The 15,210-nt window shown below is 37.4% G+C and overlaps 1 protein-coding gene across 3 annotated transcripts; it reads right to left on the bottom strand.

Moving 5' to 3' along the window:
- Positions 1-221: 221 nt before the first annotated feature.
- On the bottom strand, positions 222-11,212 carry LOC104087055 (DNA repair protein RAD5A). 3 transcript variants are annotated; one of them, XM_070187939.1, is made up of 20 exons: positions 10,512-11,210; positions 9,034-9,167; positions 8,793-8,922; positions 8,545-8,598; positions 8,245-8,394; positions 8,015-8,166; positions 7,857-7,941; positions 7,484-7,756; positions 7,169-7,315; positions 6,869-7,024; positions 5,617-5,684; positions 4,811-4,933; positions 4,584-4,683; positions 4,383-4,495; positions 3,251-3,523; positions 2,961-3,161; positions 2,251-2,344; positions 2,095-2,166; positions 1,098-1,196; positions 222-908 (listed from the first exon to the last, which is right to left on the bottom strand). In XM_070187939.1, exons 1-20 carry the CDS (start codon positions 11,016-11,018, stop codon positions 786-788), a joined length of 3,054 nt encoding a protein of 1,017 aa, XP_070044040.1. In that variant the 5' UTR covers positions 11,019-11,210; the 3' UTR covers positions 222-785. The 3 variants fall into 3 exon arrangements, with proteins under 3 accessions (XP_070044040.1, XP_070044041.1, XP_070044042.1); XM_070187940.1 differs by lacking the exons at positions 8,793-8,922; positions 9,034-9,167 and having other exon boundaries at positions 10,512-11,211; XM_070187941.1 differs by lacking the exons at positions 222-908; positions 1,098-1,196; positions 2,095-2,166; positions 2,251-2,344 and having other exon boundaries at positions 3,019-3,161; positions 3,255-3,523; positions 10,512-11,212.
- Positions 11,213-15,210: the final 3,998 nt, after the last annotated feature.

Here is a 15,210-nt window from a genome sequence, read left to right as displayed (position 1 = left end):
GGGATGGACCAGAGTTACCGACCAACAAATAATAATTACACCTCAGTCCCAAACAAGTTAGTCGCATGTATAATCCACATTTCTTTCTTTAATTAAGTTCAACTCATACTATCATTGTAATAAATAAAATAAAATTTGCTAAGTTGACTATCTATTTTAAGTCATTGGTCCGTAAAGCACTAATGGGTAGGAGAACTTTAGTACTCATATAAAGTACAAGCTTTGTTAACAAGGAGAACTTCAATATGGTAAAAATTTACAAGGTTTTTTAACTGAAACAAAAATTATAAAGTACATTTGACTCTCCTCTCTGCAGCTTGCAAGCTACATTGACGAAATATATTACTATACAAATTTGTTTACTCTACAAAAACTGTTTTAGAAGTCTGATCCCAAATCTTGATAATACTCGTGATGCCAGGATTTAGTTTTACAACAGTGAAGTACAAATGCACATCATCCCCAGATGCTAGTTACATTCGCGCTTCTGGAAACAGTGAAGAAAAATGAAGCTTTCTCCAAAATTAAATCAGCTGTAACCAATGGAATGATCGTTTTTCAACACTTGAGATTGAAATGATCACTTTTCAACACTTGAGATTGTCGATGCCTATAAAATAAGCCGGTGTGCCTGCAGCATGAGACATGAAAACCACCGCCCAGAATGAAGAGAAACTTTCAGCTCTTTTCCAGACACATATACCATCTATTATGGTGATCGTGAATCTACAATCTGAGGAGCCAGAGGCCCCACTCATTGGCATGATTTAGTTGTTCCGTATTGTCTATGCAAAAAGCATCTTAAGTTCCTCAATTCTTGCTGTCCGAACTTCTTGGTCCGTCAAAGCACCAGAAATCATCCGTTGCTTCCTAGCTTGTACTGCCTCCATTCTTTCCTCAACTGAACCCTGCTATCAGAAAAATATGCATGCAAGGGTCCAATGACTTTTTTAACATGATGTGCACTCAAGGTGCGATAGAGCAGCTACATGTTCAGGTAAGCGTCAAGGAACAAGCACCAGCACTTCCCAGAGAGCGATATTGTTACGTGGAAAATGATTAACAAGCCGTAACAAGGAGAAAGGAATTGAGCATACCTGCACAATGAATCGTTTGATCATTACTTGCTGAGTTTGTCCAATACGATGAACGCGCATGACCGCTTGTTCCTCAACAGCTGGATTCCACCACGGATCCTAGAGATAAGCAGGTAAAGATGAACATTGTGTATATTTGACAGCAATAGAGTCACAGAAAAGTGTCAAATAGTACATAACATGGGGCGATCAAAGTGATTCCCAAAAAAAAAAAAAATCACCAAGTCAAAGTCACAAGAAGAGCAAATATGAGAACCAACTGATCATCAAACCACAAAAATCTCATCAACCAAGATCACAAGCTTAACCAGTTAAAAAAGTGACAACTAACAACATGCAGGGAACAAATCAAAATTTGCATTAGATAAGTCCCCACAAGCCTATAAAAAAGAACTTGAAGCCAAGCTTCGACCACGTACACCACTGCTACTTATGAGCAAATAAATTTTAGATATTCCCATCAAGATAGATTCTGTTATCACTGAAACAAAAAGGAAAGAAGAAGAATTTTTCGAAAGGTCATAGCTTAAGTAGATAAGCTTTATCAAAGACTGCAATTTAGAAAAGAAATGACCACAACTATCATCATAACACTAACACATCTCATAAGACACATCTTGCACACCATACTTATCAAAAGAAGCATCTTGCACACCATCTGCAACAATTGTTGGGAAATTTTACCTCCCAGAACACTTCCATCAAATTAGGTTTTTAACTTTTACCAGATTAATGTATAGTGAGGAGGAAGAAAGAACCAAAAAAAGAAAGAAAAGGAAGAAGGTCAAATGATTTACTTCAATATTAGTATAATTATATAAACATTTCTCTCGCTCTATGCAACACTTAGATCAAATTATTAATGCGACCGTGTGTAACAAAAAGAAAATAGTGTCTTCTTCTAAGAGCAAACCCACTTTTGACAACACAAACAATTAAATTCAGAGAGTTCAATAGTCTGTGATCATCTAAATTTTTTCCAAAGGCAGACAAGTACCATGACAAAAGCATTGGATGCAGCCGTCAGGTTTATCCCAACACCACCAGCCTTCAAAGACATTAGCAACACCTGTATAATATTCAATTTGATTAAGGAAACATAATTAATTTAAAAATAAATGTACAAGACAAAGAGGCAGCAGCCACGACAAACCAATATGCCATCCTCTTCTGAGAACTTCTTTATTACTTTCTCACGTTGTTGCTGGTTTAACGTCCCATCAAGCCGAACAAATGGAATATTACTACTGCATAAGTATGGACGTCAATAACTATATTAACTCAAAAATAAAGTACACAAAATATGGACAAGGCAATTGCAAAAGGCAATTGACAAAATCAATGACCTCAAATGTTTAACAGGACTCAACTAACAGGAGGAAAAGAATTATCGTCCAGATAGAGACAAGGGTCAATCCATTTCCACAAACCAGAAATCTTTCTCAGTTTCCTTATCCTTATGAGCATGACACCAAGACTACAACAACAACCCAGTATAATCCCACTAGTGGGGTCTGGGGAGGGTAGTGTGTACGCAGACCTTACCCCTACCCTGGGGTAGAGAGGCTGTTTCCGATAGACCCCCGGCTCCCTCCCTCCAAGAACTCCCCACCTTGCTCTTGGGGTGGCTCGAACTCACAACCTCTTGGTTGGAAGTGGAGGGTGGTTACCACTAGAGCAACCCACTCTTGTCAAATGCACACCAAGACTAATACAAGTAAATTTGCCATAAATGGAAATATCACGATGTTCATTGAGCTTCTTCGTGTACAGTTTACCTTAAAAGACAAAGAAATTGCAGAATAGAGTGCTCAAAAACTTATAAGTTCTTCAGAATCTAACATGAACAAAAAGGGGGTGTACCGAGAAAGAGGAATCTGCAATAGATCTAAGAAGGCAGTCCACTGACTAAAAACAATGCTTTTGGAGCCAACGGAACGAAGACGTTCTAGTTCACCCAACAAGGCTGATACTTTTGATGACTCCACCCAATTCTTCTCAACATCAATCTGAAAGCGGCTATCTGTCGGGGCTGTTATAAGCTCCTGCTTACTGACAATGTTTCTGCAAAAGTGGAATATTTATATAAAAAAACATGCAGTTGATCTCATTGTATAGGTCGCGTTCTTCAATAAACACCTGTAGGAAAGTACCTACAAACAGGACAAAGGCCCGAGGTAGAACTTCGCCAGCTTGTCAAGAGACACTCTCGACATAACCTATGAGCACATGGAGTCAAGACTGCATCTTCAAAAGCTTCAAGACAAATAGGACATTCTCCCTGTTCTCCCTTCCGCAACTCTTCCACAACCTCCTGAATATAAGCACGTGAAGGAACATCTTTGCCTTCTCCAGTCTCCTTACCACCGTTAAGGAAACGTTTAGCAAGCTTATTTAGATCAGAGAATTCTTGGGTATCACCTCGACTGGCCAAGAAATAAACCCCATCAGCAAATATTACTTAAAAGATAATATTTAGTAACTATTAGCTATTAGATACTCCAGAGTCCAGACACAGAAGCAAGGTGGGTAATCAGTCCAAAAGAGCAAATACAAAAACAATAGGACCTACTATTGATAATATAAGTCAGGTATGATGCCAGATGATAACAGACTACTGGAAAGAAAGAATAGACAATCTGAATAGCATTTATAAGACAAACAATGGTCACTTTCTAGAAAAACTGGAGTCAATAAGCTTTCTGGACACTGTATTTACTTCGTAGAATAATCCTGGATCCACATTTGCAAAGTTTTCGAAAGATCCACCTTGCTTTTCTTTCAATAAATAGGCAAAAAGAAGCGCTGCCATTTAGTCCAAGAGTTGGCACACAGATTGTAAGTTAACAAAAATCTGTTTAAACAAACACTGCTTTTTTTTCCATATCCTATCTCGCGCTCCTATAGTCTTAGAAATGTTCCTTGACTAAGATATGCAATTTAGTACAAGTATTATACATAGTTGCTACATATCTATGTGTAGTATTCATAATTTGAATTAATCAGTCTAAGTGAATTACAGTAATTGGTCAAGTTGACAATATGAGAAACAGGAATATCAATTTGGGTCAGAGGGAGTAATGAGGAGTAATGAGAATCGCGTACATTCAAAATAAAATTAGAAACCAAACCAAAGTCTCTCCAACTCATCAATGTAAGGAATAACTAAGCGCCTGTTGGAAAATCGCGCAATATGTTTTCTGGAGTATAAGTTCATTTAGACAAGAGCAAACCACACAACATTAAACTCAAAGGATAAATAGGTGCACGGATAAAAGTACACACCTCATTACAAGAAATGGGTGGTCACAACATTGACGAAGTCGCAAAAGCAATTCCAATATAGAAGCATAGTTGTGGAGAACTCGTCCTTGCTCAACAAACTGATCAAACTTCACCTGATATTGGAGATATAGGACTATGGTAAAGGAATTAAAGGTGCAAAAAGTATCGAGAATTTCATGGACAGAGTGATGATGGTAAAACCTTGGATCTTTTATACAATGCATCATAGAAGTCGCGCTCTACTTCTGTTAGTTCACAATATGTCACTTGAATATCAGCTGGTGGTAGAACTAAAATTGGTCTGCAACCCAATAACACCAGAAGCAATATAACATATCAATAAACCTAAAAGTAACCATAACAAACGAAACCAAACAAAAGAAGACACCAAAGAAATAAGATTAGTGAATCCTATGTGGAATACTCACCTGCCTTCCCTGTCTGTACTAGACTTTGTTCTTCTCAACATGATCGATCTTAAAATTTGTTGAACCAACTTTAGCCCCCTCTCATCTCCCTCCTCAAAAGGTTTCTGAACAAGCTTGTTCCACCTTAATATGACCGAGCAGACAACATGTTGAATGGCATCACAGTAACATGAGAAAACTCAATCAATTATGCAAATAACTTTCTCACACAGAACTTAGCTTCATATTTCACCAGATACAAAAAGGAACAGCACTTGTAGCAGCAAGTGCTGTTAAGGATCAATCTCCTCAAACTAAAATGGTAAGGATCTAGACTGATGCCAGAAAGATTAGTGAGGTTTGAGTGGAAGATTATATAAATGAGTAGCTGCTTCAAAACAGGGTTATTTAATTTTTTAATTTTTTTTATGAAGTAAAAACAGGGTTATTTAATAGTCATTTACAAATCTTAACAGGATAACAAGACCATATGAATGAATAAATCAAGCTGTCGTAGATCATTTGACAAACTGGGGCAAAGTCACAGTAAAAGATATATGCTACAATCTCTACAGTCTGCCGTCTATAACATTTTTTATTAGGTTAAAATTTCATTGAGTGATGGAGAAACCTTGCATACAAGGTGTACAAAGGTAGAGAATCTTACAACAAAGCATGTCCTCCACAAATAGCATCCAGTCATAACATTCTAAAGAGCACAATAATATATTCAATATTACCAGCACCACACCACAGTTTCTGATACGTTTCATGACGACAAATAAGTTTGAAGGTTAAATTTTCAATTCAAGGAATTCGTATCTTACCATGCCCAGCTTCCCCATGGTTCGACCCTCAAAAATCTAAGAAGACTGTAAATATCCTCCAGATTGTTCTGCCACGGGAAAATAGTAAGTCACATAACAAAATTAGGTGCCTATCAATAGCAACCTCTTGAAAAAGCATAAGAGCAATGGCAAACCACTATAAGATGGCAACAAGTTCATGCCACCCTTCTTTCCCTACGTTGCAAAAGAGAAGAAAATAGATATTTTCTTATTGGAAAAGCTGGTATTTTCCGGTGCTTGTCTTTTATCAGCTGATCTGGACATTCATATATTTTATCCAATATGCAGTCATAGTCTCTCAGTAGATCCTTTTTGGCTGGCCATGAGCACTGTCGTTGAATCTCAATGCTACTAATGCTACGGTTTTGGTTTATATTTAGCCTTAGTGAATTATCTTATCAAAGACTCCACAAAGCTAAATGCCTAGTGAAGTACTTCTATTGACCAGAACAATGGAGGTAAAGGATTTGAGAGGCTGCTGCAGTTTCGTTAAAAAGCTCCTCCAAATCCAAGGACGAATTCTTAAGAGTTAAATTAGGTAATCAGACCCTCCAGCAAGTTTCATCATACATGAAATTAAGATACCTTTACTCGGTTAAGTGTATCATCAGCTGATCGAGCAATTTAAGTTTAAACAACTGATTCAGCTTTGAAACACAACAACAACAACAACAACAACAACAACAACAACCCAATATAATCCCACAAGTATGGTCTGGGGAGGGTAGCGTGTACGCATACCTTACACGTACCCTGGGGTAGAGAGGCTATTTCCGATGGATCCTTCGCTCAAGAAGATGAAAAGAAACAATAGAACAGTAACAACAACAAAGGCCAGAAAGATAGAAAGATAGTACCAGCAACCTAAGAACCAGAAAAATAGATGGAAAAAGCAATAGCAATAGCCAGTAACAATGGCAAGATACTAGGAAACCGGAGCTCAGCTTTGAAACACATAAGATAAATACTCAAGGGTCAAGGCATGCTTGAAACTTACACAAAGTCATTAGAATAAGACGCGCGACCAATCTAGCAATACAGAGATGGACAAAAAACTTAATAATATACCACTTTTATGAATTCTAAACAATAATATATCTTTTTACCTCGCTGAGAAGAACTATGAAAATAGCAAAAGCAGTATTTTTTACTTTGTAGAAAAATAGAAACTTTAACCTCTAAATAATGCTAATAATCTTTTCTTAACAAATTTCCCTACTGTAACACTGACCTGGATAGGGGTACCAGTAAGACACCACCGACGGTCAGCAATAAGAGCAGCAGCAGCATTGGAGATTTGGCTTTTAGAAGATTTGATAGTATGTGCCTCATCAAGCACCACTCTAAACCATCTAATAGAGAAAAGTCCCCCACTGTCCTCAGCATTCTACACCAAGTACAGAACACAAAAATGAATATAAGAGGACCTAGACCAAGTTAGCGCAAAGAACTGAAGAAGTAATGATAGGCAAACAAGGTGGACGCGGGAACTAAAAGTCTAAAACTATAATTTGAAGAATCAAAATAATACCTCTGTAGAAAATTCGGAGGCCAACACTCCATATGTTGTCAGCACGACATCACTTCGAGCAAGCACTTTTGTATCCTTTGATCTTGTCTGCCCATAGTAAACATAAAGAGATAGAGCACCAGGTAGTGCATGGGCTTCAATCTCTGCCTACAAATGACGGATTCATCTTCAGATATCTATATGTAAATCCTTTATCTTTTCCTTTTAGGTTTTGACAATTTTATATATGCAAAGCTTAATATGCCTAATGTGCCATTTTAGTTCCTAAAAAACATAGCAAAACTAATGTTGCCAGCTGAAGCAGATTTGAAGTACCTTCCATTGACCTAGTAGTGTCATTGGACATATTATCAGATTGCCACCAGAGATAAGTGTGGGCTTATGTTTCAGGAGCTTATCAAGACTAGAGAATTTTGCTGATTTCTTTGCAAAAGTTGGAGATTGGCCTAAAATATTACTAGCTTCACCATTTTCACCAGACAGCTGGCTTGTAGGTTGGCTCCTTGATGATCTACCTCTTTCAGAATGACTGAGGAGGAGAGCTATAGTCATTATAGTCTTCCCTAACCCCATTGAATCTGCCAAAATCTTCAAGATACTCTCAAGTCATAAAGTGGAAAATTGCATAAAACCCACCACAAAGAAACAAAATATCCCAAAGAGCAAAAGAAGCAGAGCGGCAACATACTCCTCCTCTAGCCATTTCAAGGGTACTCGGGAATTCAGTGGTCGCATCACCCGAAAATGCATTCAAGTAAACAACAAGCTCCCTCCTGAAATGAATTTTAGTGTACTGAATGCGAGAGTAAGTGGAGAAAAAAAACATGTATGTCAAGATTCACATACTCGTCTTTGAGACGGTAAGCATCCCAACATGGATGCAGAGTTGTTGCTGCTTCATCCGTGCTTCTTCCCCTCTCCAGTTGTGTCATCCAATGAAGCGACTGCTTCTGATAAGGTCGCAGTTCGCACTGGAGTGTACTCGGTGGTTCCATTTCCTACAATGTGAATGTAAAAGTATTTAGTACACATAGAGAACTCCATAGAAAAAACAAACGTTTTTGAGCTGGCCATACCTGTATCTCCGAGTTATCAGCTGAACCAACAATATAATCAAGATCAGTATCAGAAATTGTTTCATCATTCTCAACTTTATCTCCATCTGCAGATGAAGAGCTTTTGGATAAGTTCACGTGCAATACTGAGGCAGGACTACCAGAGCTGTCCTGTGAAGAAAAATGAAGCATTTAAGAGGGTGAAGCAGCGAAAACTAAGAGAAACTGTAACATCTTGATACTCTGACTTTAAGAGGGTGAAGTAGGAGTGAGAACTGAGAATAGAGGGAAAAACGAGCGGGAACTCTCTTCTTTTCTTACCTGTTCGCTCAAAGGCCGCTTCCTCGTGTATAAATCAGCTGGAGTGAATTCTGCCTAATAATGATCAAGAAAGAATTTATTGAATTAATGTCATTCAATCATCAATGAGATTAATTCTTATAACTAGGCAGAATATGCAGATCCCAACTGATAAACAAGTTGTACAAAGAAGGTATAATCCATAATAGCTATGGTCAGAAAACCTCAACCACTCCGTACAACATACAAAACCAAAAAGAGAGTATCACCTTCTTAAAAGGTGTAAGTCCGAGCAAATGGAACAAAGTTGGAAGGGGGTGAAAAACTGTATCATCTGCAGATCTAGCCTTTAGTGATGTCTGATGGCTTTTACGGAACATGGAGCTATTAATATACACTCTGCATACAAGATAAAGTTGATCAAATCACCACCGTCTGTATCGTATCTCATGAAACTGGATTCCTCACCTCAAATATTAAACTATAACACTAAAACTTCACCCAGAGTACCTGATGGACAAAAGAACAGAGTCCATAATCGCCAATATATTAGGAGCCGATTTGCAACGCCCTTCAATTCTAATCATCTTATCCCTCACCAACGGCAGAATACATCGAGCCCATTCATTTGGAATACGCCCAATCTGTCACTCCACAACAAACAACCAAAAGATCAGGCTTATTATACAGAATTCCATCAAGAAAGATCTAGTATTCCCCTCACACCCAGAAAAAACAAATTGTCAGCAAATTCTTTCTTCCGATAATTTCACTCTATATCCAGACATCACATTCTGATAAATGGACCTTGGGCCTAACTCAACCCCAAAAGTTAGCTTATGAGGTGAGGATTGCCCAAGACCATATAAGGAGACCAAAGACCTCAAATCCTTCCGATGTGGGACAACTCAACCCCCCACGCCTAGGCCTGCAAACTGGAGCGTGGACAACATAAATGGGGGCCCAACATCGGTAACAATAAATGGGATGGGCTTGGCTCTGATACCATGATAAATGGATCTTGGGCCCTCATTTATGTTGTCCACGCTCCAGTTTGCGGGCTGGGCGTGAGGGGGGTGTTGAGTTAACCCACATCGGTGGGATTTGAGGTCCTTGGTCTCCTTATATGGTCTTAGACAATTCTCACCTCATAAGCTAGGGTTGAGTTAGGCCCAAGGTCCATTTATCACATTCTAAAGCAGACGCCCGGAGCTCAAACTATATTTTTGTATACAGAAAATTTAATACTTGAAAAAAATTAAGTAATTAAAGTGGTACACCCACAGCTTTTAACTTCTTTTTTTTCAAATATGGGTTTTCTTCGGACCAACTTGCTCACATCTTAACTAATCCATCAGGCAGTTTGTCCAGCCCAAGAGCACAAGTTGCCAAGGTAATAGATGGGTTCACAACAAGTGTTGTAGCTTGGATCTGAACATGGGATCCCTAAGTTGTCACTCACATGCCCCAATGATTTAGAAGCGATGAGTTCTTAAATATATATCTTGATTTTGTATAACCATCTATTATAATCCAGATTTGCGCCGCGAAAGAATTTTTCTATTCCCACGGCTGGAACCTGAGACTGCCGGTTAAGGGCGGAGGGATCTCATTCATCCCACCACGTTCCTCTGCTGATTTTACTCCTATCTAACTCTATCTATACTTCTTTTTCAAACATCTACAAATGTTTCGAGCCTAAAGTCTCGTGGGTTTTGCCGAGCTACATAAGCCTTCTACATCCGACACTTGCCTCAACCACTAGACTCTCCCCTTGAGGACACAACCACTGTCCTAGATTCACATTAGTCTAGAATACAACTTGAAGGGAGCAAAACCTTAGCAACTTCCTTTGTTTTCTTTTTTTTTCTCTTTTTTCTTTGGGGGCAGGGGTGGGGGGGTGGGGGGGCTAAAGGAATTCCACAAAAATGCAATAAAAGTTGCAGAAGAAACTTAAAATTTCAGAACATAAAAGAAGAAAAGAGTACCTCTCCACAAGCCTTGGTAGAAAACCTTACAATTTCAGAACAAGCAGCAGCCGCTTGACGCCCTCGTCCAAACTTCCCAGCTGGTGAAGCTGAACTCAATTTCTTCTTCTCCACAGGGTACGTAAATTCAACTTCCTCACCAGCCTTCAATATCCTCCCTTTACACGTCGACATACCTGCCACCTCACCACACCCCACAAACCACCACTCACTCCCCCTATCACACTCACTCTCAATTCTACTCTCATTAATATTCAATCCCTCATTTGAAGAAACTGTACTAGGCTCAATTTTTTGGATCTCACCAGTATTATTACTACTTGAATTTGAAACTACATTTACAATTTCGAGTTTCTTGAAACTTGGGGTGTCAAAAATGATATTAATTGCAGCTGTGGGGTCGTTTTTGGCCATGTGAAGTGCTCTAATTATGTCCATCTCTGTATATTCATCGCCAACAATGGACCGTACCGTTGAAACGAGCTCCTCCGCGATCTTGTTCCCCATTACAGTGACTCCAAAAAAAAAGGGGGGATAATTGTTCCCAAGCTGTTCTTGGTTCGCTTCTGAATTTTGAATTTGAATTTCAATATTGGTGAGAAGAATAGTTAAAATTTGAAACCCTAGACGGGTTTAGGAAAAAAGAGGAGTTTAGAAATGGCGGGTTGGTTTTCTAGTATTTGTTTACGAAGAGAATGCATGCGGGGTATAGTATGAGTTCCCGCCTTAAAAGTACCTCAATTTCTTACTAATGTTCAGCTTATAAAAAGTCTCCATTCATTATCACTTTTTTGCTTTAGTATGTTTTAAAATATTTAAGATGTATGCATATTCGATTATAAAATTTAAATAATAATAATAATAATTGACGATATAATTAAGCATAAAAATATATTTAAATAATAATAATAATAATATAAATATATATATATAAAAATTTAAATTCTAATAACAATAATATAATATATGTATATGAAATGATCACACACTTCAATATAGTATTATATTAGGCAAGGGTCCTCAACTTAAGTCTTAGAGCCCGTTTGGACATAAGAAATTTTTTTCTTTTTTCCAAACAAATTTCACTTTTTTCGAAATCAGCGTTTGTTCATAAAAATTCCAATTTTCATTTGAAGATGCATTTTGAAAATTTTCGAAAATTTGAAAAACTCCAAAAAGTTATTTTTCAAAATTTTCACTCAAATACTCACAAAACTTCAAAAATAACCCAAAATTATATTCATGTCCAAACACAACTCTAAATTTCAAATACCACTTTTACTTGAAAAACGTTTTCCCCCTATTTTGGAATTTTACAATTCTTATGTCCAAACGCCCACTTAGCCCGTTTAGCCATAAGAAAATTTTTACTTTTTTCCGAAATCACTGTTTGGCCATAAATTTTTAATTTTTCACTTGAAGATGGATTTTGAAATTTTTCGAAAATTTAAAAAATTCCAAAAAGTTATTTTTCAAAATTTTCAATCATATCACTCACAAAACTTTAAAAACAACTCAAAATTATATTCATGTCCAAACACAACTCTAGTTTTTAAATATCATTTTCACTTGAAAAAAAAAATCACTTTTTTCCGGAATTTTTCAATTCTTATGTCCAAACGCCTTCTTAGTATCATCTACTTTAAAAAAGAATTTTCACATATTAGATTTATGAAAAAGAATTAGACCACACATAAGATGGGCGACTGAAGGGCCAAGCAAATAAAGCATTTGCTTTAGGCTTTTGGGACCCAAAAAATTAGTAGTAGTAATTAATTTTTTACCTTAATCTTTTAATCAAAAAATATTGAGTTTGGTAATGAAAAGAGTACAAATCTTTTATAACAAGGAAAGAAGTGGCCAAAAAGGACAACTTATAAAAAAGAGATGCGGACATATTATATTTGGTTTTCCTTTTTAAAGTCATATTTTCCTGATTTCTCTTTATAATTATGCTTTTCTCTCTTCTTTTTTCGTATGCGCTACATATTCTGCCAAACAGAAAAATTAAAGCACATTAACTAACTTGAATTGCAAGTCTATTTCATTTTTTTTGAAATTTTTCAAGCATCAAAGTAAACAAAGTAAAATTGATATATTTTGATATCAATTATCAAGATATCAACTTCTAGAATCATATTTGAATACTATAACTTTTTATTGACTTTTTTAACATGATATTTTTTATTTTGTGTATGTTTATTTCATAGATATATATTACTTTTTTCTTATAAATTATAGTATAATTTAAATATGTCAACAAGAAAATTGAATCACATGCACCTCAAAACTCGAAAAAGAAAAAGAAAAGAAGAATTGAAACTTTGATCTAACTCCCAAAAAGGTGTTAATGATAAAAACTAAAAAATATGGGAGAGCGTTGTTTTGATGAACGAGTCATTATCTGTTTGAGTTAAATGGTAATGAATTCAAGAAGAAAAAAATAAAAGGATTAACCTTACTATCCATTGAAAAAGGATTAGTAGACAACAAATTTGTCGTATTTTAAATTTTCACAGAAAAAGCAATATATATATATATATATATATATATATATATAAGGGTGTAAATAATTATGGCTTTAGGCCAATACTATAATTGAGCCGCTCCCGCATATAATAGGACGTGTTTGAAGATATCTATCATTAAAGGGACGGACTCCAAGCAAATTATTGATAGATCAAAATGCCCATATAAAATTGATGGGCCTTTTTTCTAGGGTAAATAATAATATTTACACAACTGGCGGGCATCAGTGGAAGGTTTATCTCGTGAATATTCGGACTAATAGCGATATAACGCACGATTCTGCCGAGATAGTTCAGCCCGATCCAGAATAATGTATACATTGCCGAGGATTGTTCGACACGAACTATATATGCATCTATATATTGCCAAGGCGTTCAGCCCGCTCCACAAGAAATAAAGGAAGTTATTGAATTACGAGACACGTGTTTACAATACAGTACATGAGCACATAACAAATATAATCTTTACGTTTCTCAAATAACTCGTCCACAACTCAAAGTGTTAAGGCTCGGCCTATTATACATATATTTATTTCTAAATCAAATTCAGTTATAACTTTAATTAATTAAGCTAGCAGAACGAGTTCAAATAATTCAATTATTACATGATAAAGTCCTAAGTTTACCCGGACATAAACATGCTTTAGTTACGTACGGACTCTAGTTACCTCATGCGTACGTAGCACCTACAACTAGTTACACATAATAATAAATATCACAATGGGGTAGTTTCCCCCTCACAAGGTTATACAGGAGACTTACCTCGCTCCGAAGTTTCATAACCGGCTCTAACGCTACTCAAACACCTCAACCCAATGCTCGTCTCTTCAAAACTAGTCAAACAACGTGCAAACTAATCAAAATATACCCCAATACGTATAATTTAATAATTTATAATGATTCTCAGCTTCGCTCAAAAGGCAACAAAGTCAGCTCTCGGCCCCACGCGCCCGGATTTTAAATTTTTTTAAAGATAAACTTTACACATAACACCTCGAACTCAAATATATAATTTATTCCTAATTCCATGTTCAATTTCGTGGTCAAATTCCAAAAATACCAAATTCTAGGTTTTCTACCATCCTCCCCCCCCCCCCCGGTCCCCCCTCCCCTCCCCAATTTCTACTAATTTTCATGTTTAAATCCTTACATAATCTATATATTTAACTTACAATAGGTAGGAATAACTTACCTTATCATAGATGATGAAAACCTCAACTTGAAGCTCTCAAAAAATGGCCCAAACCAAGAGAGAAAATGAGTGAAATGAGGAACCCCCGATTTTTAAAACCATTTGCCCAGCCCACTTTTTGCACTTGCAGAACACGAGCCGCACCTGTGAAAAAATCCATCACATGTGCGGTTCCCTCCAAGCCAGGCAAATTCACTTCTGCAGACCAATTTCCGCTACTGCGCAACAGCTTCTGCGGTCCCCCACGTGCTCCTGTGCTCCCGTATTTGCGGATATCCTTCGCTTCTGCGACCCAGTTGCCCCTCTCGTTTTCTGCTTCTGCGGAGCACCCTTCGCATATGCGGGCTCGCAGATGCAGAAATAGCCTTACATTTGCGGCCACCCCAGCTCAATCCAATTGTCGCTTCTGCGGCCCCAACGCCGCACCTGCGGGCTCGCACATGCGACCCTCAACATGCATGTGTGATTGCACTAGATCCCAGTTGCCTCAACACCTCTCCCAAGTCCAACAAACAATATGTTTCCAATCCGATTCGCACTCGAGGCCCCGGGGACCTTAACCAATCATACTCACGCGTCCCAAAACATATTACAAACTTAGTCGAGGCCTCAAATCATGCCAAACAACATCGAAACTATGGATCGACGATCGAAATCTTTTTTTAAGCTTTCAAATTTCGACAAACACATCCGAACCATTCCAAAACATTCCGGAATGACGTCAAACTTTGCGTACAAGTCATGAATCACAATACGAACCCATTCCAAGGCTTGAAATACCAAACGGACATCGATAACACCAAAGCCCACTTCAAACCAAACTTAGGAAATTCTTAAACCTTCGAAATGTTAACTTTCCATAATAAGCACTGAAATACTCTCAGGTGATCCGATACTCAACCCGAATATGCGCCCAAGTCCAAAATAACCATACGAACTTAGTGGAACCTTCAAATCCCGATTCCGAGGTCATTTACTC

This window comes from Nicotiana tomentosiformis, chromosome 11 (genome assembly GCF_000390325.3).
Source record: "Nicotiana tomentosiformis chromosome 11, ASM39032v3, whole genome shotgun sequence".
Taxonomy (NCBI): Eukaryota; Viridiplantae; Streptophyta; class Magnoliopsida; order Solanales; family Solanaceae; genus Nicotiana; species Nicotiana tomentosiformis.
This window is presented reverse-complemented; position numbering and strand designations above follow the sequence as displayed.

Bases quoted from the DNA above. Each gene is read 5' to 3' on its own strand.
- LOC104087055 (XM_070187939.1), bottom strand. From the start codon at position 11,018: ATGGGGAACAAGATCGCGGAGGAGCTCGTTTCAACGGTACGGTCCATT. The intron at 7,025-7,168 runs GTATTATTTTGA...TACTTGGTGTAG, and splicing joins CCTCCGAATTTTCTACAGAG to AATGCTGAGGACAGTGGGGG. The intron at 2,345-2,960 runs GTACACCCCCTT...ATACTTATGCAG, and splicing joins TTGCAGATTCCTCTTTCTCG to TAGTAATATTCCATTTGTTC.